Source organism: Andrena cerasifolii, chromosome 8 (assembly GCF_050908995.1).
Source record: "Andrena cerasifolii isolate SP2316 chromosome 8, iyAndCera1_principal, whole genome shotgun sequence".
Lineage (NCBI taxonomy): Eukaryota > Metazoa > Arthropoda > Insecta > Hymenoptera > Andrenidae > Andrena > Andrena cerasifolii.
In genome coordinates, this window is record NC_135125.1 from 651,400 (window position 1) to 677,197 (window position 25,798).

At 39.7% G+C, this 25,798-nt stretch overlaps 1 protein-coding gene and 1 long non-coding RNA gene across 2 annotated transcripts in view; both read left to right on the forward strand.

Annotated features, from left to right (window-relative positions):
- The window catches only part of LOC143372204 (uncharacterized), a 170,582-nt gene extending 158,140 nt beyond the window's left edge, over positions 1 to 12,442 (forward strand). The window contains exons 6-7 of the mRNA XM_076818214.1: positions 10,282 to 11,577; positions 11,987 to 12,442. Coding sequence (XP_076674329.1) covers positions 10,282 to 11,577; positions 11,987 to 12,052 — 1,362 coding nt within the window. The 3' untranslated portion in view covers positions 12,053 to 12,442. The remainder of the gene's footprint in view (positions 1 to 10,281; positions 11,578 to 11,986) is intronic.
- LOC143372282 (uncharacterized) overlaps positions 1 to 22,560 on the forward strand; it is a 394,641-nt gene extending 372,081 nt beyond the window's left edge. The window contains exon 3 of the long non-coding RNA XR_013086259.1: positions 22,437 to 22,560. This is a non-coding gene — a long non-coding RNA (uncharacterized LOC143372282). The remainder of the gene's footprint in view (positions 1 to 22,436) is intronic.
- Positions 22,561 to 25,798: the final 3,238 nt, after the last annotated feature.

A 25,798-nucleotide genomic window follows, 5' to 3' on the forward strand; every position in this document is an offset into this window, starting at 1 on the left:
AGGTTTTGTCAGAAATCATATCGAAGATAAGATATATTAGCCAGGGGGGGAAATTTTTTTTTTGAGCTTGTACAAGAGACCGTTAATCCAAACAGAGTCATATGCCTTCTCTAGGTCAATTAGAGCTGCTCCGACGAGGTGGCTTTTCTCAACTTGTTGATTAATATCAGCCATGAGTTTGTGGATTGCATGGACAGTAGAGTGCTGATGTTTAAAGCCGAATTGGTAATCCGGGATGATTTTATGCTCGGAAGAAAAAGAGCTTATTGAGTCGTTTATTAAAGCTTCATACACTTTACTGAGGCCTGGGGTTAAACTGATTGGCCGGTAGCTGGCAGGATCCGAAACGATTTTATCTTTTTTGAGTATGGGAAGGACCTTAGCTTGTTTCCAAATCTTGGGGAAGTAACTATGGTTTAGGGCGTTATTGAAAAGAATTGTTAGATGAAGAATTAAAGTTGGAGGTAGATGTTTCAGGACTATTGGTGGGATGTTATCAAGCCCACTAGATATCTTATTTGGGAGGTTTTTAAGTATTCTTTCCACTATTAAGAAGTTGCAGAAGGGGTCGAAAGGTAGATTAGAGGCAACAGAGTTTGAGGCTCTGTTGTTGTCACTAAATTGCAAAATAGTGTTTTGCGTTGATCTATCAGATTCAAACTCTGTTTTGATGTTTTCAGCAATATTGTCAATGATTACTTTTAACCTGGTGTTGTCGTTTAAATGGCTGGGGGAGTTGATATGCTCGAAGTGTGCTCCAATCAGATTGAGCTTATCATCAGGCGCAGAAAATATGTATTTGTTATCCTTCACAGGAGTAATAGCTGTATTGCATCCACTTCTATGGAGAATTTGGTGATTGTTTTGAGGGATATGTAGGTCTTTAATATCTTGGAATTGGCGGCGACGAAAGATGGCGTTGATATTCGGAAAGAACGCTTCGGGCTTATGGTGATCAACTTTTTTTATTTGTTTAATCTAGAATTTTTCTGAAGCCTCTTGAAATTCAAAGTAGAGGACTGAGTTGACATGTTTCAGGGCGCTTTTTGCTACACTCGATATCCTTAGGCGACCACCAGGGTCATTCATATGCAAGTCATGCAGCAGGGAGACAAGGTATCTCTTGGTTTTTTGTAGTTTGGTTATTTTACGATTGACATACTTAGACACATTATCAGTAGGTAAAATTTTCGGGACTACCGACGCGATGGTATTCTGAATTGCGGATCCAATCGATTGGAGGCCTTTGGCGATCTCAGGCAGTGTCAGATTGCGGTTATCAGGGATTATATGAGTATACGAATGTGCTGGCTTCTTAGAAAATTTTTCCCATTTGGTTGACTTAAAATTATGCCGGAACGAGGGAGCCACATGGTGATCCCTAAAGACTCCATCATCTACAAAGCCAAACGTGAACGTGATTGCCGCGTGATCGCTATCGTAAGGCAGGATATTTAATTTGCCGTTAATTCCGTCCAGGAATTCAAGTCTGGAGTCAGCCAGGCAGATATCGAGAAACGAGAGAGCAGGTTTATACGTTGGAGCTATGGGAGTTAGTATTCTTAGTTTGTATCTTATATTATGACTAGTTTCCCACTGCTTCAGGTATCTGCCCCGCTGATTGGTGTCGCTATCGCCCCAAGACGTATGGCGTGCGTTCCAGTCTTCAGCAATTATACAGGGTGTCCCACTAAGGAGTGGACAGCGCGATATCTCTTAAAGTATTGTCGATAAAAATATAAAAAAAATAGGGAATTGCATGGTTCGAGGGGGCCCATTTATTAGCGCGAACGAATTTTGTTTTCGATTATTATTTTAAAAGATACGATGGTCAAGTTCGGTTTTTCAAATGGAACTATTTTTTTTGAAGACCTGAGTTGATAGTGCGTTCCAAGACAAATTCAATAAGCTTTAATGTATATACTTTATTTCCACTGGTTTTTAAGATATTGCGCTTGCAAATTTACTGATTTTCACTGCAAGAAACCCCTCTGGAATGGCAAAAACCGGGGGCGGTCTTACTGGCGCCACGGGTGGCACTGCCTGTTGAAATGGATACTTACCTGCCAAAGGTCTACGCCAGAAATGGCAGGCCCAAAGGCTGGACAATTCTTTTCCGTCAGAAATGCTACTTAGGTAGGTACATCTGCGGTATCGAGAAGCGCATCGTTACTTTTATTTCGCACTTGCTTCTACGCTCGGATGGCCGGTTCTTTTGGGAGGGATGCAAGTTGGATTGGTTAGGTTAGGAGGAGTGAAAGTTGCTAGACTAAATTTCAACCATAGGGAGCAGATTGTATCAGAACCAATCGGATTTGCATCCCTCACAAAAGAACCGGCCATCCGAGCGTAGAAGCAAGTGCGAAATAAAAGTAAAGATGCGCTTCTCGATACCGCAGATGTACCTACCTAAGTAGCATTTCTGACGGAAAAGAATTGTCCAGCCTTTGGGCCTGCCATTTCTGGCGTAGACCTTTGGCAGGTAAGTATCCATTTCAACAGGCAGTGCCACCCGTGGGGCCAGTAAGACCGCCCCCGGTTTTTGCCATTCCAGAGGGGTTTCTTGCAGTGAAAATCAGTAAATTTGCAAGCGCAATATCTTAAAAACCAGTGGAAATAAAGTGTATACATTAAAGCTTATTGAATTTGTCTTGGAACGCACTATCAACTCAGGTGTTCAAAAAAAATAGTTCCATTTGAAAAACCGAACTTGACCATCGTATCTTTTAAAATAATAATCGAAAACAAAATTCGTTCGCGCTAATAAATGGGCCCCCTCGAACCATGCAATTCCCTATTTTTTTTATATTTTTATCGACAATACTTTAAGAGATATCGCGCTGTCCACTCCTTAGTGGGACACCCTGTATAATATGTATCGAAGCGATACGATTTGAGTGACTCGAAGAGGTAACCCTCCTTCTGCTATCGTTTCGAGCGTATATGCTAACTATGAATAGGCTTTTATGGTTGCCTGTTATCAACTTAATTATTGAAAATTCTACAATTTCGTTGTTGATAGAAAAAGGTGTGGATATAGATTCATAATGGATATTTTTCCTAATAATAATAGCAGTTCCTCCTCCTTGGATGGAGTTGGGGCGGTCTGTGCGTATAACATCGTAATTATTAAAGGTTAGGCTATGTTGAGAGTTGATTTTGGTTTCGGAGATTAAAATAATGTCATGGTTATATCTATCGAGAAACTGTAAGAGTTCTAATCGTCTATGGTTCGCCCTAATCGAGTTAACGTTGATGGCGGCGATTTTTAGATTACTACTTACTGGGGCGGCGTTAGGCATTTAGTCTATTGAAGAATGAGTTTAGGATGCAGTCTATTCTTTCTGTATCAGTCCTCACTTGGACCGCAAGGCTTTGGATTTGGATTGTCATTATAGTTGTGATATCCTTTTTCAGTTCCGTTGCCCACGCAGGGGGTTGATCCAGGTGATGAGGGGGTTCATGCGTAGTGGCCCTTCTAGGCTCTGCAGACGAGGAGGGGTAGTCCATTGGAGCAGTAGATGGCGCCATGAGTTTCTGGCTGGATAGATGTAGGGCCAGGCTACCTTGCACCGCTTGGGCGAAGGAGATATTAGGCCTTACAGAGGCCGGAATCTTTTTGACGAAGTTCATCTTACTGCCAATGCTTTTTGCTTGAAGTTTTTTTTTTCGCCAAAGCGAATTTAATGTACGGGCATCCCTTGTAAGATGCCGGGTGTCCATCCTGGCCGCAGTTAGCGCATTTTAGACTATCTCTGGGGATTAGTTGTGGGATTTTGCACTCGCCAGGGGCGTGGGAAAGAGCGCACTTAACACATTTGTATTGCATTTGACAATTTTTACTAGCGTGTCCTAGTCGCTGGCATTTTCTGCATTGGAATACTGTTGGCTTCCTTAAGTATTCCCATTTAATACGTTGGTATGCTAGGGTTTTAATCTTTAGGAGCTCTGAGGTTGGACTGTCCTGAGATAGCTGAATAATATGATGGTATTTATCCGGCTCAGATTTCTTGAAGACAAATTTTGATAAGCTGAGGATCTTTATGTTAGGAATTTTCATTTCTTCAATTTCATTTTTCAGGTCATCGGGTCTAAAGTCGCCCCTAATGCCCTTAATCAAGATAGATTTAGGTTTGTCTCTTTAACAGCTAAAGCTGATTTAGGTACATTTAGGGCTTTTATAATATTTATTATACCTTTGATGTCGGTACAGTATTGTCTCGTTAGCGACTCGCTGGTCGGGACCGGCGTTGAGTCGGTATCGTGAACAGAACCCTAATTCCGAGTGTTCGTTTCTCGTTTCTTTCTGGCCGGAGGGGGGAGCGAGATGGAACACTGCGTGCGCGGCGAGCGTGCGCGATGGTCGCAAGCGCAAAGGACAGAATGTCAGGCGTCCGAAAGACGGAGCGAGACAAAACATCAACGCGTCGTCGGTCTCGTACCGTCCTCGCTCGCTTTCAGTGCCTCTCGCTCGCTCTCGTTCCATCTCGCTCCAGTTTTCGCCGGGCAAGAGTGAGACAAAAGTGGTGGGGATAGCGAAGAGTCGGTATCGTGTACACAAAATCGAGTCGCTAACGAGGAAATACTGTATTACTTGTAAATATTGGGGGTGGTTTGTTAATTTTATTGTTACCACTCAATGAAGATTCGGTGGAAGCACCCAAGTCTTCTAGATCCATCTCATCGCTCGAAAGGTTGGAGAAGCGGTTGGAGTTGACCTCGATTGCATCTTCATGCGCAGAGTTACAGGCATTGCCAGGTTTAACGGTTTTCTTGGGGGTTTCCCACCCTGGAGACTGAACATGAACAGTCTGGCTTGGTGTCGAGGTTGACGAGAGCCCCGCAAGGGGCGCATGCGACTCCGCCGCTCTGGGCGATTTCAGGTTAGGTTTAACCTTATTAGTGTCACGAGACGCGTTATTTTCCTTAAGGAACTTTTTGTAGAGGTGATCTAATTGTAAGGAGTGAAGTTTAGGGGTTTTTGAGCTCCTGTGATATATTAGATTCGGCGAAGCGTTCTCCTTATCCTCTTTCGTAGGGGAAATACCTCTCTTCGGTCCATGCGGTTGAAAAGCCATCGTGTATAGCACCCATAAGAGCGGTCAGCGAGGGCTTCAGGGTGGAATAATAATACAAGCTCAATTGTAGAGCAAGTGATTGGACGGAGTAACACTTTTGTTTTATATAAATGCACAATGCGACTTGAAATAACACTATGTAATTAGGACTGCGCGAGGGGCACACGTGTTGACTCGCGCGCTGCCGTTGCGAAATTGAACTCACGACCACAACAACATATCTTTAAGTAGAGATTATGGCTTTTGTATTTTACATGAGCGCTATGAAATGTTTAATAATTTACATGTAAATATCTCTATTATTAAGGCTCATTGGCAGAAACGCTATTTACTTATTTTCGACATAGATCCATCGTGCCAAGGCACGTCAAAATCGATGTCTATCACAGGGTGTCCTCCCCTTGTTAGTTGAAACTCAATTCTTACCCAATAATCGACTACTTTTCTTGAAAATTTTATCTCTTTTGAGATAACGCATTAAAGCATTGTATCTATACATAAATTGCTGAGATAAAGATACCGGATACGTTTCCACTAATCTTAGTTTGACTTCAAATGTTAAATCTACTATTGGTAAATCTGGTGTACTATCAGCGACTAAGAGAGCATGAAGCATATCTGGCCAATTTAAGTCGTTGCACGATAATCTAGAGACGCGGCAGCGTCTCGACGCCAAGTACATGAAAGACACCCTGTATATTGTCGACTGTCGCTACCGCTCTCATTTACTCGTCGCCCGGCTAATCCAACCTAACCTGAAACTTATTTCATTAATATCTCATCACGCCTGCAATATTTTCTAAATTTAAATTCACTTTTTTATGTAAACCGCATATAAACTTTCGAATAAGACCAAATTCAATAAAATCGGTCCACGCATGACAGAGATATCGTAACATCGTCTCATGGATCAGTCGGAAACGGTAAGATTTTTCTTCTGATTCTCCTTCTTCAAGCAAATTTTCGTCAACATAATACGTATACGCGTTACACGCACACTTTAGCCAAAAGAAAGCTCACACATGTTTCGTTTGTCGATTCGTCGATTCTCGGGATCATTCGGCAGGGATCGTCGATTAAATTATTCCTAACATCACTATAATATTTGTTTCTCTAATATTTGCTTATTTTGTGAATTATATATAATAGTATTTACAATGAGTCTGCGCGGTAATACAGGACGGTTTTGTGGTAACATAGATCGGTTCTACTTTATCGACGACCGGTATTTAACGGTTTAAGTCCTCCTGGGACGTTACAGGAGTGTGGGCTTTTGAAATTCGTGGCATGCCTGATAATAAGGCCCACAGATTTTAAGGCGCTGGTTTTTATGCGACGAATGTGGTCGGTGTACGATAACGAGGAAGGAAACATAACGCCTAAATCACTTGTTGTTTCACGATTATCCAGTGGTGTACCATTAACAGAGTAGGTGTAATCAAGAACTATTTTCTTCCTCATGAAACGTAAAGCATGACATTTCGGGATATTCAACGGCAACATATTTTGAATGCTCCATTCATGAAATCCGAGTAAATCGCTTTGGATGCCTAAGGCATCGGTTTCGGAAACCATCCTGTTGTACATTTTTAAATCGTCGGAAAATAACAAAAATTTACAATGTTGAAAGACCTCTGAAATGTCGTTGATGAAAAGGATAAAAAAGAAGGGAACGAATGTGGGATCCTTGTGGGACACCTGAGGGAATCTTAAACGAACTAGACAAATGGTGGTTGAATTTAACAACAAGGTAACTATTTGTGAGGTACTGTATTGTCTCGTTACGGGCTCGGTTTGGTGTACACGATACGGACTTTTCGCTATCCCCACCAGTTCTGTCCCACTCTTGTCCGGCGAAGGAGAGAGCGAGATGAAACGAGAGCGAGCAAGAGGCACTGAAAGCGAGCGATGACGGTACGAGACAGACGACGTATTGATGTTTTGCCTCGCTCCGTCTTTCGTACGCCTGATACTCCGTCCTTTGCGTGCGCACCGGGCATGGGCGTTTAGAGTGTTTAAACTCGCTTTTATTCCATCTCGCTATCGTATTTGGCAAGAAAGAAGCGAGAAATGACCACTCGAAATCGTGTCTCGTCTACTATTGCGAGATGAGAAGAAACAAGACTACCGCCAAGCTGAAATGTCACAGGGGCAAGGGGAATCGCCCGCTCGCTCCACCTTATCCCCTCCAAGAAGTAATACTTTCCGGTTCTTAACAGCTGTCCATATCCGCGGATTGTTGCGATTGGTTTCGTTCGCGTTCTTCGTTACGGGACGAACTGTGTTGGAGGGGATAGGTTGACGCGAGCGGGCGATTCTCCTTGCCCCTGTGACATTTCAGCTTGGTGGTAGTCTTGTTTCTTCTCAGCTCGCAATAGTATGTAGTTATAGGTTGTGTTTCAATTCACGCACACTGCGCATAGACTGCAGGCAATGATGATGGGTGGTTCATGCAGTGAGTGAATAGACTGCATAACCTAATTTGTAGAATTCCCTAGAATCCTCCAACTTCTAGCGCATGATGCGTGCAGCAACTACAGAAAATCAAACCATAGGCAACCAATGCACATAATGCGCGCATGCGTAGTTGTTCGAATTCGAATACTCCAATCAAGTTATGCAGTCTATACACTCACCGTATGAACCACCAATCACCATTGCCTGCAGCTATGCGCAATATGCGTGAATTGAAACACACCCAAAGTGGTGGGGATGATTCGCTGCATTTTTACGTACCTCACGGGCACTGAATCTCCACCGCGCGACGAGCAGGCGTAGCCCGAGAGAGTGTGAGAACATTGAGAAAAGGAGCACCAAGCAGGCAAGCGGTATGGTGGGAGAATACCCCTCACGAAACTCACCGGCCAATATATCTGGCTCCGACCTTAGTATTGTAACTTTAAATGCAGAGAAAAGTTTACATTTCCTGATGCGCAGTATTTTCAACAATAGAGTAAAAATTTTGATTATGTAGATTAATATATATAGGTTGTTTCACTACAGGTGGCAATCCGTTTGAGGGATGACTCTACAGGCCAAAATAAGATGAAAATGTAGAATACAACTTTTTATTATTATGCTTCATTTTCGAGAAAATTAACTTTGAGCTTTAGCCAAACACGCGTGCACCGAAGTACTTAGAATTTATTGGCATCTAAGGCCTGTTTCACTCCTACGCGGCGTCCGTTTATGCGGCACCGTTTTCATGGTAAAAAGACGAAGATCATTGAAGTCTTTCACACTTATTATCGTCGTTTAGACCAGGGCTGCACAGTGAGCCTTTTTCAGCGTCTAGCGGCGAGCAACCAGCCGTGCGCCGTTACTAAGGATAGAATCAGCAAGGAATACTGCAGTAGTGTAGGTGCGGGCTCGTAGGCGCGTAGCGTAAGTATATATATATAGCTGGGTTTCTTGTGGGGCCCCAATGCAGAGCAGGTCCCGCAATGTAATTCGGTGGGATCATGAAATTTCCAAAACATTTGCTATTGCCGGCATTTCGTATGATTTGACGGTTCGATTTTACTGATAATAAAACATTTATTGCTAATACAGTATTGTCTCGTTACGGGCACGGTTTGGTGTACACGATACGGACTTTTTGCTATCCCCACCACTTCTGTCTCACTCTTGTCGGGCGATGGCGAGAGCGAGATGGAAAGAGATTAAGCGAGAGGCACTGAAAGCGAGCGAGGACGGTTCGAGACAGACGACGTGTTGATGTTTTTTCTCGCTCCGTCTTTCGGACGCCTGACACTCCGTCCTTTGCATGCGCGACGGGCGCGCGCGATGGACGCAAGCGCTTACCGTCAGCTGGGCCTGCGTCAAGATTTTGCGAAGCGGTTTTCGTGCTCACGGTAAGCTCTTGCGACCTCCGCACACGCTCACCGCGGACGCAGTGTTCCATCTCGCTCCCACCTTCGGCCAGAAAGAAGCGAGAAACGAACACTCGGAATTAGGGCTCCGTTCACGATACGGGCTCAACGCCGGTCCCGACCAGCGAGCCACTAACGAGACAATACTGTAATACTTATCTTTTCAGCGACACATAAAATAATTAGAAAGTTAGTACTATACAAATAAACTATACAGTAAAATCGAACCGTCAAGTCATACGAAATGCCGGCAATAGCAAATGTTTTGGAAATTTCATGACTCCACCGAATTATATTGCGGGACCTGCTTTGCACTGGCACCCCACAAGGAACCCAGCTATATATACTTACGCTACGCGCCTACGAGCCCGCACCTACACTACTGCAGTTCTCCTCACTGATTCTACCCTTAGTAACGGCGCACGTCTGGTTGCTCGCCGCTAGGTGCTGAAAAAGGCTCCCTGTGCAGCCCTGGTCTAGACGGAAGATGACCGCCGTGATGTTGCCGTGCCTCCCCATTACAAAGCACGGAGACCGCGGTAGGGCTGTCCGCTTATTCAAATATTCGAGCAGCTTGAAATTCGGACCGAGCCGGGTACCCGTAAATTCCGGGTAGCTGGAATTGTTTCAGACGGCTCGGTAGAAGGGGTTAGCTCGAATTGTTCCAGGTGACTCGGAAAATCCGAGCGCCTCGAATGTGGTTCGAGCAGTCCGACTGTCGAGGTGCTCGGATTTTCCAAGACACCCGTAACAATTCGAGCTAACACCTTCTACCGAGCCCCCCGAATTGATTTGGGCTACCCGGATTTTTCAAGCCACCTGAAACAAATTCCGGCTATCCGGATTTTTCGGGCCGCTCGGATTTTACGGGTACCCGGCCCGGCACGGTCGATCGAGCCGAGCCGGGCCCGGCTCGCTTTATTCGAGTACCAGAACAGCCCTAGACCGTGGTCGTCTGCACGGCGCGAAGGTTATCATTTGTATTGATGCCTTGACACTTCCCGTCAACCTGTAATGTCGTGTACACGGTGTCGTGCATATGTGAAACGGGGCAACTGGAACTAAGGGTCAAGCGGGGGTAAGCCAAACGGTCTACAGAAAGCGCGACGCGATGCCGTCGTATGGCGCTAACGATTGTAATTGGATGCACGCGAAGTCGGATAAAATTCAAAGTCGATTTTCTTAAAAAAAAAAAACAAGCGCGATATTAAAAAATTTTATTGTATATTTTCGTCTTATTTTGGCCTGTAGAATCACCCCTTAAATGGATTATCACCTGTCACGAAATACCCTGTACGCAGTTGTGTATATTAACATTATTGCATTTTTAGGCACTAGAGAGAAATATGTCTTTAAGTGGGCAATACTTGGAGGAGTTAAGTCGGCGTTATAAAAAGCAAGTTGAAGAAATGCAAAGGTCGTTCGAGCGAACGGTTGCAGTAATGAATGAGGAAACACGAAAAAGGGAAGAACTGGAATCGAAAAGAGCAGAGGAAATTGCTATGTTAAGAGAAGACATCGCTAGTCTTTCGAAATCAGTAAAAAGTCTTTTGTATGATCGTGACAGTTGGCATGCAAAACTCTTACTGATAGGTCAGCACATCTTATTAATATTTTCTGAATTTTTTGTAATATTTCTCATTTTGGTATATTGTCGGAGAACTAAACAGCCGAATATAAATGAAAAACAACAACTAGAAAAGGATGTGCTGCGTCGTAAAAGTGCAGAGAACTTCAGTTCACACATGAAAAAAGCAAAGAAGCGACGACCAAGTGAAATAGCTTCCCACATTACTGGCACATATCGGGATTTAATGATTGATGACAGATCTTATGAAACTAAGAAGGAGAAAAGAAAAAAACGGAAAAAAGAAATTATTCTTAGTGCTAGTAAAGCAAATTCACATAAGGACATAGAGAGAAATTCAATTACACACTGCAGGTCTGTATTAAATACGTCTACAGATGACGTGGAAGTACCATACAGAAATGCTTCTTCTGTTGAAATAGTAGAAACAATGGCTTCTCAGATAGATATTTCCAGAAGGCCAAAATCAAACCCAGAAAATACACTTGATTGGTTCAATAATTGTGCCTATGAAACAGAATGTAATGTTCAATTAACGCCATTGTGCGATGAATATGTTGAAATGGGGTCTGTAAGCAGATTCGATTTTAGTAATTCCTGTATTGAAGATATAAGCAAATCAAATTCATTATCCGTAAACAGGTCTCCTAAAATAGTTATTTCAAATAAACGAACTGCTCCAGAATTTTCAACAGATATTTTGAATCCTAAAAATAGCAATGTCATCTTAAAAGATATAAGATTAAGGACACCTTCGTTTATGAAAACTGCATTAAGTACAAGAAAAAAAAGGAATATTGAGACGAACGACATAAATGGAAAATGGAGTGATTGTACAAAGCACATACAGAATTCAGATGATTCTGATAAGTCACTACAGTCAACTTTTATTACGTCAGAATTATTTCCAGAAATAATTCACACCGATAATAATAGAACTGCAAATGGTCTGTTAGTAGATCAAACTGATGAATCCGGAAGCAGTAATACCACTGCCGTGTCAAAGAAAAAGGATAGAAGTACTGGTTTTAGGAAGATGGTGAGAAATTTTTTCTGATTAAAATAGATTCACTAAAAATAGCTAGTTATGACAACTTGAAATTCTTGGTATTTGTAATATTTTTGTAAGCAAAGAATACGCTTCGTTAAAATGATTCGTTTGTATGACATTATAAAATGAAATGTAGAGTAACAAAGAATTAAATTATATTGAAGTTTTATAATTTTGCTTAAACAACATTCTTTATCCATGGATATAAATATCACTGTTAGATACGTTAGTCTTATGTAGAGCAGTTTCAGAAACTAAACTAAATAACTTTAGTTTTACACTAGCAGAATTGTCATCGATTTCAACTTACATAAATTAAGGTTTGACCTTTTGCTACGGTTTTCTTTTGTAAATACTTTCAGACTCGTTGCTGATCCTGTTCTTCACACGATTATAGGAGCGATCAGTCGAAAGAGAAGTAAAGAAATCAACAGTTCGTACAACATGTGAAAGGTGTATTTAAGAGGTGGAATTCTTAATACTTTAAACTACATATATATATATGTGTCTCCAACCAAAATTTCAGGACATAAACAAATTGTAATGTTCTTTTAATTAACTCTTGTTTTATGGGAGACGACTGATTTACATATTGCTGTTGTACATTGTATATAAACATAGTTACATTATATTTATGCATTATGTTAAAAAGCCTAATAAGATTAGAAATAAGGTAAAACCTTGCACTTGATTCAGCATTGCTTTTTGAAGTGTGTTATACTATTTTTTAACAAATTGTAACATATTTGTAATGGAAGAAGCGAAATTGTAAACTTAATGTTTTTACATTCAAAAGTACTATATATAAAGACAATATTCTCATTAAAAATTACGAAGAAATGTTTTCTGGCAAGCTGGTCTAATTTTTATATCAAAGTACTGAACAATGAAAATACGTTAATTTTTTGGAAGCGTTAATATCTCCTAACCCTTCTCTTAATTTTTTTTTGTAACATTGATACACACATGCTGTTCCTGTCAAATATGAAAAAATAATCAATACAGGGTTATCCACTTAACCCGGGAGTAGGCGCATGTTGTTTTTTTCGATCGACGATTTCATATGCTTTGTAACATGATCCATAGCTTTCGACTGTTTACTTTTTCCGTGGAACTATTCTCCTTTGAAGAAGGTCTCGACTTGTTTATGTTACTTAGCGACACTTAGTGCACTCGTGTAGGTTTTAAAACATACATTGTTGCGCGTCAGTCTTTTCGATCATAGCGCTCCTGCTAACGTTAGTCTCATTTCTTCTGTCGTATACGACGCATACTGTGTGGCAATCATGGCTAATACTAATTTCCGAGATTTCTTATTGAATGAAAACATTGAAGATTCTGGTTTTGTTATACAATCCAATCACGATACAGATTCGGAAATTGATTGTGCGGATATAAAGATATCAGATGTAGAGGAGGCATGTACTTTGAGTGAAGGAAACGTAAGTATTTATTCTTTATTTACAAGATGCAGTTACTAATCTGTGGGATTTGATAGGAGGATGCAGGACAGTAATTGAAAAGCACAATCGTCGGGAATAATATATATATATATATATTGAAAAAGGTTCGACACTGTTACGCTCTCACGGTTCACAAGGCAAGACGGAAAAGAGAGCGCGTTGCCGCCGGGCGCTCCTCTTATACCGTTTGCCGCGATTCGCGTTTGCCGCGGCTTCCAGACGCGTCTCGAAGATTCGCGAAATTCGGGGAACGCTTCGAATCCTCGAGGCACACGCTCACGCTCATGCACATGCCAATCACATCCCACAAATCTGAGGAAAATATAAAAATTTAATACATTTATAAAATCATAAATTTATATGTATATTTTTTAAAAAACAAATATAAATATAAAATATATTAGATAATTGTTATTATTGAAAATTAAAAATCAAGTGATAAATTCAAATTGATAAATTGACAATATAATTTTATATTTTGCATTCGCACAAATTTTTATATAACATTTTATTTTTAAAATCAATTACAATGTATCATTTGTATAAAAATAATTTTTCCAGAACTCCGCAATTCATTACATTTGGCCGTATGCATAAAAATAAGGAAATGCTTGAAAGTAATAAGTATAAGTAACAGCAAATACTAGATTTCGTACGCATAATCTTCTACTGGTACTAGATAGTAAATTATGGAAAATTTTAAGTAAATACTACTAGTTAGTATTTACTTACAAGGGAACACCGCGAACTTTTGGAACGCAACTTTGTGGGTTTATAGAGTCACTCAAGACATGAACAAGGGTGTGCTTCATTCGGGCCCTACCGCCCTTTAAGGGGGTGAAAACTAACCTCAAAGTCAAATAGGCACTTCCACCTTTTCCCGTATAACTCCCAAAGTACAACAGAAAGAAAAAAATGTTTCAAACAAAAGTTTAATGGTGCAATAAGCGCTACAAACTTCCGTTAACAAAATTTTTACAATACCTTTTTTTCTTAATACAAAAATTTTACCTCACGTTATTTACAAGTCCACGAGTAAACCGCTCTAAATACTTGTGGATATTTGGAACCAGCAAGATGTGCAGCTATGCAAAGGAATCCGCAAACGATGCACGGTCATCGAACGCTGCACAGCCACGGGTCATCGGTCGGAGACCATTGGGCCCCCACCGCGACCCAAAAGACACATATAAACCGACGCCCAAAACGGGGCGTGCTCTCTCACTTTTTCGAATCGATTAGCAATCACTACTGTGATCGTCGCGCCAGTGTCAGTTCAACTTCAATAAATTCTTGTTCACTCTACGGTGAGTTCCAAATCTTAAACCGGCAAAGATCTCCTACCTTCGATCCAGACCGAATCCCCGTTCCCGGCACCTTCACCTGAATTATCGGAGCCCGGAGGACGACCGTTCCGAGGACAGTCACGGCACTTGTACTGTAAGTGCGAAATTTAATACATAAGTCGAGCATTGCCCCGCGAAATTTTCCATGCGCCGAGCGATATCCTTAGGGCCCAACCTTGAGCGGAATCTAGGCGTAGCAGAAAGACGCGAAATCGTAGTGCCGGACATAAATTGCCCAAGCACCTCGCGCCGGACACGTAGCTTACCCTCGACCGCACCCAACGACGAAGAGTACGTGGCGGCGGTCGACGCGATCCTCGAGCTTAACGAGAGCGCAATAGCCGGTCCGAATCAGCCACTAGGACACGATAGTTCTATAGCTGAAATCTTACATAGGTCGCTAGGTCCCGACGGACACGTAGTTTGGGAACGACTTTTCCCTTTTGAGGATTTAGACCCGAGCCTACTCCCTCCCGTAGTAAAAAACACTTCAGGCGAGACGTTGCACCAACACCAGCGGATACACGCACACCTCCTACGATAGCGACGTATTCAGTCTGATCGAAAGACAAGCACAGAACATGATCCATAGATCCCCTGTAGGAAAAACCTCCTAGCCCAAAACGACATCACGGTTCCTCCGCGCGCAAACTATAGTAGAAATCGACATTGACAGCGAGAAAGAAGGAATGGTAGAGAAACGATAATTAGAAGAAGGAGTATTCCTGGGCGAGTGCTTAGTAAAACCAGTCCAAGGAAAAGGAATAGCCTGCATAATAAACGTGACAAAAAACACAGTACAACAGCCATCTGGACTTGTAACATTCGATAGCCGTTTCTTATAGGTTCTCGGGCCCTGAAAACGAATCCGCAACCCATTTGTCGCCATCACCCTCAGTTTTTGAGAAAATCGATTTTGAAAAAAAAAAACTGTAAATTTTCAACTTTGAGCGTCTTTTGTGTCGAAACGGTAATAGTTAATCGATTCTTCGTTGCGTCAAAATATTCTATGAACCCTCCCGAATACAATGATATAAGTTATTATTGCATTATGAACATTTAAATATGTTTAAACAACGATCAAAGGGAAAAGGACACCCGAAATGCACCAATTTTTGCAGATATCTTTCAATTTATTTCCAAAGCTAAGGGTCTAGGACAAAATCTGACCAGCCCAAGCGATGCAGCAGACATTTTTCCTTCGAAAAGCATCGACAGCAGCGGCAAGTACCGTTTTGTTTTCAATACAGAAGTGAAATTGTTTGGCAAAACGCGCGGCCTCGACAGTGGTAGTCACGCACGTTAAGCGGTTGTGTCACACTGAGCGGCAGTGGATCGCGCGCCGCCGTTGGGTAACCACTGTCGGCTCCGCGCGTTTTGCCAAACTATTTCGCTTCTGTATTGAAAACAAAACGAGACTTACCACTTCTATTGAAGCTTTCCGAAAGAAAAATGTCGGCTGCATCGCGTGGAATGGTTAGATTTTGTCCCAGACCCTTAGTAATGTTTAACGCGACGATCAGAGGTGTTCTCAACGAGGGTTCCTCCCACAATGCTGCAAGACATTGTTGAAACACACCCCTACCGCTTACACAGAGCGGATTCGGCACAGCAAGAGTACCACTGGGTCTTTCGGAGCGCGACCCTCTGGTGAGAACGCCGCTGCGTCAGCACCGCCTTATCCTTATCACGGGACGGCAATACGTCGAGGCGACGACGCTCCAAAGAAAGGGGTTTTTGTTCTACCAAAAATATTATTAATTAATAGGCAGGAGTATGATCAAAGAGGGATTTCCCATAACGCTAGGCGTTGTTAATGCATACCCTGACCAAAAAGAAAAACTTTGCGTTCTGAACGTAACAGCACCCTTGGGCGGACATCAAGGAATCCAACGCACAGCTCAAAGAATAAAACAAAAGAATGGGTAAGGACATAGAGGAATACATCCAAAAATGCACATGGTGCCAGAAAAATAAAATGAGTAAGAGGACAAAAGCGCCAATGGTGATATCCGACACACGTACTCGACCGTTCGAGAAGGCCGCACTGGATATTGTAGGGCCCCTCACGATAACCAACCTAGGGAATAGATATATTCTAAAATTTCATGACTACGTCACGAAATTCAGTAAAGCACTACTCCTTATCGACCAAGAAGCGAGAACGATAGCAGAAGTTTTCGTAACGAGAATAATCTGCGAACATGGGATACCAGATAAAATCCTAACGGATCAGGGAGCCAATTTCGTAGGGGAAATGTTTAAAGATACATGCAAATTACTAAAAATATCAAAAATACAGACAACAGCGTACCACCCTGAATCAAACGGAGAACTCGAAAGATCTCACAGGACATTAGTAGAGTACCTGAGACATTAAATAGAAAGCGACCATTCCGATTGGGATAAATGGTTACCCTACGCAATGTTTGCGTATAATACTACCCCCCCCCCCCATACCGCGACTGGTTACACCCCTCACGAGCTAGTCTATGGACAGAAAGCGGAACTACCGACCGCACTAAAAATCACGCCTAATCCTACCTATAATTACGACGATTCCGCGCAGGAGGCCAGGGAACGGCTAAGGGCCTCGAATGAAGTAGCGCGAGCAAAGCTATTAGACGCGAAACAACGTTCAAAAGCTACACACGACAAGAAAACTAAGGAAATCCAATTCAAAATAGGCAATAAAGTATTATTATACGACGAGACCGTGAGAAGAGAAAGATCAAAGAAACTAGACGCGAAATGGGAAGGCCCATATATAATAATAAAAAAGAAATCAGATGTCAACGTTACCATAAAAAAATGGGAAGAAGAACGGAACGCTAACCGTTCACGTAAATAGAATTAAACACTTTACAGAATAGAAATTTCTTAAATGCTACAGGCGGGAGAGAGGAAACGGGGATAAAGGAAAGTAATTGGGTAAACACAGAGAGTAGGTAAAATACGTATATTCTTGAACAAATAAATTGAGTCAAGATACGAAATAGATTAAAATATATCAATTACACTATATGTTAATTTGGCCCCAATCCTCCTCCTGTAACAGAGGAAATAACCAATAAGAAAATAGGTAAAGAAAAATATAGTAAAAACAAAATAAACCGAAAACACTTCTACCTCCAAACACTCAAGACCAAACAGCCGGCTCATAACATAACCAGGTGCCGACGCTCCAAGGCCCGCCTCAATCGGATGCAGCACACCTCGCGGATGTATATGTATCCCACGATACGATGTTTAGCCCTCCACTAATTATAAAAACGACAAAGAGGTAGGACATAAAAGTTTTTTTGCATACAAGGAAGAGAAACAGACAATAACAGAAAAGGTAAAGATACTTACAGCTTTTAAAGTATCCGAGAACATGGCAGTCGATAGCGAACGCAATGTATAAGTAACACAACTAATTGGTAATAAGGAAAAATCGCGGAGCGAAGCTATACATATATACGCGCGCGAAACGGAATTAGGAATGGATAGATTCAACATTCCATGCTACAGGTGCATCGGGATGCAGTGCCTAAATCCTCAGGCGGCGCCCACTAGCGATACATTACCATACATAATTGAGCCCACGAAACGTAACGCTGGGATTCACTTTACCCACACCAGTGACTTATACCTAGCCACCAGTAAGTGGAAGATCTTGTCACGATTAGATAAGGAACCGCTGACACGGAGATACGAACAACTAAAGCCATACATCGAAGAGGTAAGGACCCTATGCAATTTACCAGTAAGAGAACTGAAATCAACATGTCAAATATATTTACGAAATACCGACATACACTCAAAACAAACGTAGAGGGTTAATAGACAGAATAGGGTCAATAGCAAAAACTCTTTCGGGAACAATGGACGCGAGCGACGTGGAAGAAATAAACGCGCATTTCGCGGAAATAAACAGTAAACAAGACGCATTACAGACAATAATAAAATGACAAATACAACTAACAAACAATACTTTACACCACCTACACGACATCGAACAGACGATACAAGACAACGAAAAAATACTAGCAAAACAGACGAGACAGTTGCGAGTGCAAGTCGAGACGGAGCTTATGCGGCAGAAAATACGTACTGACTTAGTGGACCACGTTGCGACATTGAATTCGCTGCTAGTAGACTTAACGGATGACGTAAGGGACGTAAAAAAATATTGCAGTCAGCTAAAGAGCGGAAGCATAGACACAAGCGTGTTATCAAACGCGGAGATAGTAAGATTGTTACAGACAGCCGTGTTGCGATTGCCAGACGGACTCGCATTTCCCATAGCACCTACGTTAGAGAATGCACACCTAATCGAGCGCTTATCATCAATCGTAGCGTACTATGAAGGACACACACTCACTACCATAATAAAACTACCACTCATAACCTCCCAAACCTACAGCGTATTGAGGCAACTCCGGTCCTAATACATGTACGCGATAATATATACGCATTGTTAATCACTCATTCGCCGATCATGATACTCGACGCGAACGACGATCAATATATAATCGCGAAAGAAGAGGAATTACAAAAATGTAAAAAAATAGTAACCCAATATTATTGCAAACAGCCGATGGTCGTACATAAGCTAACAGACACGCGAGTACGAGGTTAACTTATGGTTACAACGAACGGATGAATTCCTAGAAAACTGCGAAGTAAAATACTTAACAGCGAACAATAGCCTCTGGATTGGCACGTCACACCACATCCATGGGCTAGCAAATAAAGATACATAGAACAATTGGATATCATTGGGCTAACAAAGACATGAATATTCCAGAATCCTATTTTTATTGTCTGCTTTTCACCACCGCTCTTTATGAAACTACACATCATGTTGATACGAAGTTTTCAAATTTTGCGAGCGTGTTATAGCGGTGCGATGTCGTCGATGAAACTTTAGACTCGTGCTGCGTTGTTAAAGCTATACGTGAATATTTCGATGATAAATCTCTTGTTGATTGCGAACTGTTGGCATGTGCCTTTGAATGATATTATCGACGTCGCAGAAAATACGAGAGCGGACGTGATCATCGAGACGCTAGACATTGACTACGAGGATATCAAATCCCTAAATAAGCTAAACGTAGTTTATACTCTGCGATGTGGTAGACACGCAAAGCACTGGGCCATGCAAAATGTATTTAAAATATTCAACTGGTGGTCTAAACGCCAGAGGGAAATACACAAATAAAATATAATCAATTTTTAATGCATAACTGTTTTTCTTCACCCTCCTCAACCTCCAACCTTCTGCATGTACGCTAGATTAAGACGATAGTTGTAATTAATATGTAGAAGTAGTACGATTCATGATCAAAATGGTATGATAGACGTTCGATAGATGTTCAGAGTGGTACGATAGATGTTCAATACACGTTCAAAGTGGTTCGATAGATGTTCAAAGTGGTACGATAGACGTTCGATACCCGTTCGATAGATGTTCAACGTGGTACGATAGACGTTCAATACACGTTCAAAGTGGTTCGATACATGTTCAAAGTAGTTCAATACATGTTCGATACACGGTTGATATGCGATCAAAGTGGTGCGATTCACGTTTGATACATGTTCAATACATGTTCAATAGATGTTCAGAGTGGTATGATAGGTGTTCAAAGTGGTTCGATACATGGTCAATACGTGATCAGAGTGGTATGGTCTAGTCGAATGATGTGTCCAAAGAAGAAGGGAGAAGGATTCGAAGAACATGATAAGTGCACTCCTAGGACGGTCAGTGAAGAAGAAGAAGATAAGTACATGGAGGAGGATAGTCAGCGAAAATGCAGGTGGCCTGCGATGAAGATGGCGAAGAACAAAGGCATCCTACTTTGCAAAGCTACGCATTTCTCGATTTCATCATTGGAGGGAGTTTTGACATGCAAGAGCCAGGAGATGCATCGAGACCAGTTGTCTTCAACTCGTGAAGGCGCCAGTTCGATTTTTTCCTTTCCACTAATTTCTTCTAATAAAATGGGACTACTAAGGATTGCCCCCGAGTGTGAACCTGAGGTATGTACTTAACAATTTTTTTTTGTCATTTATCGCGTTTAACCATTGATACCGAGTGAGATTAAAATCAGACGGTTGTGCCAATATTATATATCGTGGGTTTCTATGTTCCAGAACTCGCCACCACCGTCACCCCCGAGGGTACAAGCTGGACCATCGCCGCCGCCATCACCCCCGTCGCCGAGGGTGTGGTCACCGGATTGGGGCTCGCCGCAGCCATCACCGTCGCCGTCGCCGTCACCGCCACCTTCACCCCCGCTGCAAGTATGTAATACTTTGCATTTTTTTTTTGCGTTTGATATTTAATATGTTTTGTATAAATATAATATCAATTCTTTGTGTGTTCTAGAATTTATATTACATGATGAATGCGCGGGTGGTGGGGGAGGCACCGGCGCTGGCCGAGGAGAATGCGGCGGGCCCCACGAGGGTGGTTAGGCTGCGGCAGCGGCGATCACCATCCCCATCGCCATCACCATCGCCATCACCATCGCCATCACCACCGCGGTCGCCGCACTAGTTTTATTCTATATTTTTATATTTATGTTCTTTTTTTTTTATATTTATATTCTTTTTTTTATTTATATTTATTATTATTTAATTGTATTTTATATTTTTCTTTTTTCTTTTTTTTATATATTCTTTTTTTATATTATATTCTTTTTTATATTTATATATTCTTTTTTTATATTATATTCTTTTTTATATTTATATTCTATTATTTATTATTATTATATTCTATTATTTATTATTATTATTATATTCTATATTCTATATTATTATTATTATTTGTAACAATATATATATTTCTTAAACGTATATTATTTCTCAATTTTATTTACCCGTGTTCCTCCTCCCACGGCCTAATTTTTAAGATTTGTTGACGCTCCATAATTCTTATATGTGTGAGCAATTTTATTTTACATAATTCCACTATTTTATTAGATCGAGTTAATAAATATAATAATTTCTATACATATGCAAAGAATTTTATTTTATTTTATGCAATAATTCCGCTATTTATAAGAACGAGTTAATAAATACAATAATTTTTTATTTTACAATGGTATTCTAAAGACGCGGTGTCGAGAAACGCCGATCTTTCCCGACATCGTTCGAAACAATTGTGACGTTGTGTGTGTGTGTGTGTGTGTGCGTGCGTGCGTGCGTGCGTGCGTGCGTGCGTGCGTGCGTGCGTGCGTGCGTGCGTGCGTGCGTGCGTGCGTGCGTGCGTGTGTGTGTGTGTGTGTGTGCCGCGGAGGTCTTGGGTTCGAGCCCCGTCGCCCCGAGAAGTTTTTTCATTTATATTAATATCATAAAATTAATATTTCCTTCCTTACCGACAGTCTGTTGTACCACGCTCCAGGGTAGCACCTTCCTTACCGACAGTCTGTACCACGCTCCAGAGTAGCGCACCGTCACCCCGCGTTTCCTCCTCCTCCTCCTCCTCCTCGATGATACCCCCGCACCGTCACCCCGCGGTTCCTCCTCCTCCTCCTCGATGATACCCCCCACCACTCCGCCATCTCTATGACGTCATCCGCCGCCAGCCCGCCGACAAAAAAACCAATTTGAATTAGAATCCCCATTGCCCTACTACTACACCCTGTAGAATATCATCTTCATTGAGATCTTTTTACCCATTAGTATTCTAAATATTTTCAGACACACGCGGACAATAAGTTTACCACACTTTCGATTTCTTTTATTATTTTTATTAATCACTTTGAACACTCAATATCTGAGATTTAGTTCAAATTGAATCACACATTGTGATTGTTTATGTTGTTTGTTTTGATAGAATGTAAAACTTCCACATTTGCTATTGTATCGTCATGAACGTTTCAATAACATACTCCTGAGATTTTCCAGATGAAAATAAATTTAAACACAGTATAAATCGGATTATTTTTAGCATTTTTGGATTAGAATTTAGATTACATTTAGGGAACTGTACTCGTAGTTGACCGTGTACCAATAGTTGACACTTTTATTTTCGGTCACGAATAATAAGCTTTTGACTAATACTTTTTCAAAAAGTGTATTAGTCAAAAACATTTTTTTAATAAAAAGCTTATTGTTTGTGACTAATAATAAAAGTGTCAACTATTGGTACACTGTCAACAACGAGTACAGTTACCCTATATTTAATTACCAAGTACAGTTTTAGAAATAATCCGCTTTATACCGTGCTTGAACTCATTAATCTGGACAATCTTAGCAGTATGTTAATAAATACTGTAAACGTCACGTTTTACAATTTATTAATACATAATTCACCGCAAGCAACACTGTATGCCTCTCGAACCGAAACCAGAAGCTGCCGCCGAACAGCCCAAGTCTTCAGGCTCAAAGAGAGATCGCGCCGGTTCGGATAAACACGCTGCCGAAAGTTGTTTGAAGCATTCAAATAAAAGTCGAATAAACTACGGTTAAAGATCGAATAAATAAATTATTCTTCTTCGAAGAAAAAAATTATCTTTCGTCGTCGAATGAATTCAATTTGGTTCCGAACGGATAAACATAAAGTATCGTTTATTGAAGTTTATCAAAATATTTCATTCAAGCCTTCGTGACGGCAAAATAGTAATAGGGGAAATGCGGCAACAGCGCGATCCGACTCTCGATACGTATCGGCAACTATGTATTTCCTACACTTATCGGCTAGCTTGGACTTCCACCGGTTCTGATGGTACATGGCGCAAATATACCATCAACGCCGGTGACGGAGAATCCTTGAATCCTCATTCTGTCATTACTCGAATCTGTCACAGTACATGATTCATAAATTCATTATTATTTCAATGTACAGTGCTGATTAGCGTTCAAACGCACCAGACCAGTCTGCACGGATGTCTACTGGAGGCAACTATACCGCAAAAACTTCCTTTTGGCCGATTCCAGGTCGTAAGTTGTAATATACGATTTGTTTACTACACGCGTGTACGTATACACTTAACTTAGCTTGTGTGAGCGTATGCACAAATTCAAGGCCCGGTAGACGGCAGCCTTAAAGTAATGCTCCGTCTCTTTCCCTTGAAGACGTGCCGATCTTTCCCGACATCGTCCGAAACAATTTCTGATGTATATTGGTTTGGAAAAAAAAATTCTAGGACAGTCCCCACCCTGGGTTAGGTCTGAACAAATTTTCGGGTGGGCCAAGTTCTGAAAGAGATTTTTGTCGGGGGTTAATGCCTCCCTCTGAAAAAATTTCCGACGGTGGGCCAGGTCTGGAGAGGCCTCCGCGGCTGCTCGGCCCGGACTAATCCCCTCCACGATTACGGCTTCCCCCACTCCGCGGCTCGTGCGCGCGCACCCGCTCTTCCGCTCCCCGCAGGCCCCGCGCCCACGTTCGTCTCCGCCGCGCTCCCCCGCGAGCCCTCACTTCCCCCCACCCCGGCACTCCCCTCCGAGGGCCTGGGTTGGAACCCGCCTTGCTATACTACTGATGGTCACTAAGATTATTTTTTTCGGTTTTGAATATGACTGGTATAAACGCACAAATAATTATTAAAACTAATAATAAAAAAGATACCTCGGAGCGACGTTACTTTTGAAAAGAACTTGCATTTAATTTAGTGGAAAAACTTATATGTGCTAGGTCAAAAATCACAACATTACCGCTTAGTGTAAAATACGGAATACAAAATATTATTAAAAAACCAAATAATGACCGAGAATCAGTACATCCAAGTACATCAGTACATCCAGTACATCTTCCAAGATGATATTTTTGTATTACCAAAAAAAAAAAAAAAATAGAAAAACAGGAAAACAATGTACTAAATGTAACGCATTCATTTGTAATGAACATACACTATACTTTTGTAACGAATGTTGTAATCATGCGAGCGACTCTAGTTTATCAAGCGAGGAATAATTAGTTATTTATTTCATTGAGAGTTAATTATATTTATTTACTTTATATTTTATCTTATATCTTATATTTTATATTTTATATTTTATATTTTATATTTTATATTTTATATTTTATATTTTATATTTTATATTTTATATTTTATATTTTATATTTTATATTTTATATTTTATATTTTATATTTTATATTTTATATTTTATATTTTATATTTTATATTTTATATTTTATATTTTATATTTTATATTTTATATTTTATATTTTATATTTTATATTTTATATTTTATATTTTATATTTTATATTTTATATTTTATATTTTATATTTTATATTTTATATTTTATATTTTATATTTTATATTTTATATTTTATATTTTATATTTTATATTTTATATTTTATATTTTATATTTTATATTTTATATTTTATATTTTATATTTTATATTTTATATTTTATATTTTATATTTTATATTTTATATTTTATATTTTATATTTTATATTTTATATTTTATATTTTATATTTTATATTTTATATTTTATATTTTATATTTTATATTTTATATTTTATATTTTATATTTTATATTTTATATTTTATATTTTATATTTTATATTTTATATTTTATATTTTATATTTTATATTTTATATTTTATATTTTATATTTTATATTTTATATTTTATATTTTATATTTTATATTTTATATTTTATATTTTATATTTTATATTTTATATTTTATATTTTATATTTTATATTTTATATTTTATATTTTATATTTTATATTTTATATTTTATATTTTATATTTTATATTTTATATTTTATATTTTATATTTTATATTTTATATTTTATATTTTATATTTTATATTTTATATTTTATATTTTATATTTTATATTTTATATTTTATATTTTATATTTTATATTTTATATTTTATATTTTATATTTTATATTTTATATTTTATATTTTATATTTTATATTTTATATTTTATATTTTATATTTTATATTTTATATTTTATATTTTATATTTTATATTTTATATTTTATATTTTATATTTTATATTTTATATTTTATATTTTATATTTTATATTTTATATTTTATATTCTTTCATTTATTATTATGTATTTGGTTAACAGATTAATATATATTTTATCATAAAAAATGAAAATTATTAAGTAAAATACAATGTTATGCATTATTTATATTATTTTAGTAATTTTATTAAGTAATTTCTCATTACATTACCATCGGTCGAAATGACTGACGCGCGCCTACTAACGTAAGTTATTTGGCGCGTCTACTCTGCGGTTAATTGGACTAAAGTCGTTTTTAGATATATTGGCTGGTGAGTTCGGTTTCGCGAGCAGCGCGCGAGGTGAAATCAGCCACTATCACCTGACGATCGTGAATTGGCAGTTGAAGGTGCTGGGCACCCGAAGGGTATGGTGTGGTAACGGGAACGCTGCTCGACTCCGCCTGAGCGAAGCCGTGTGACTGTTGTTC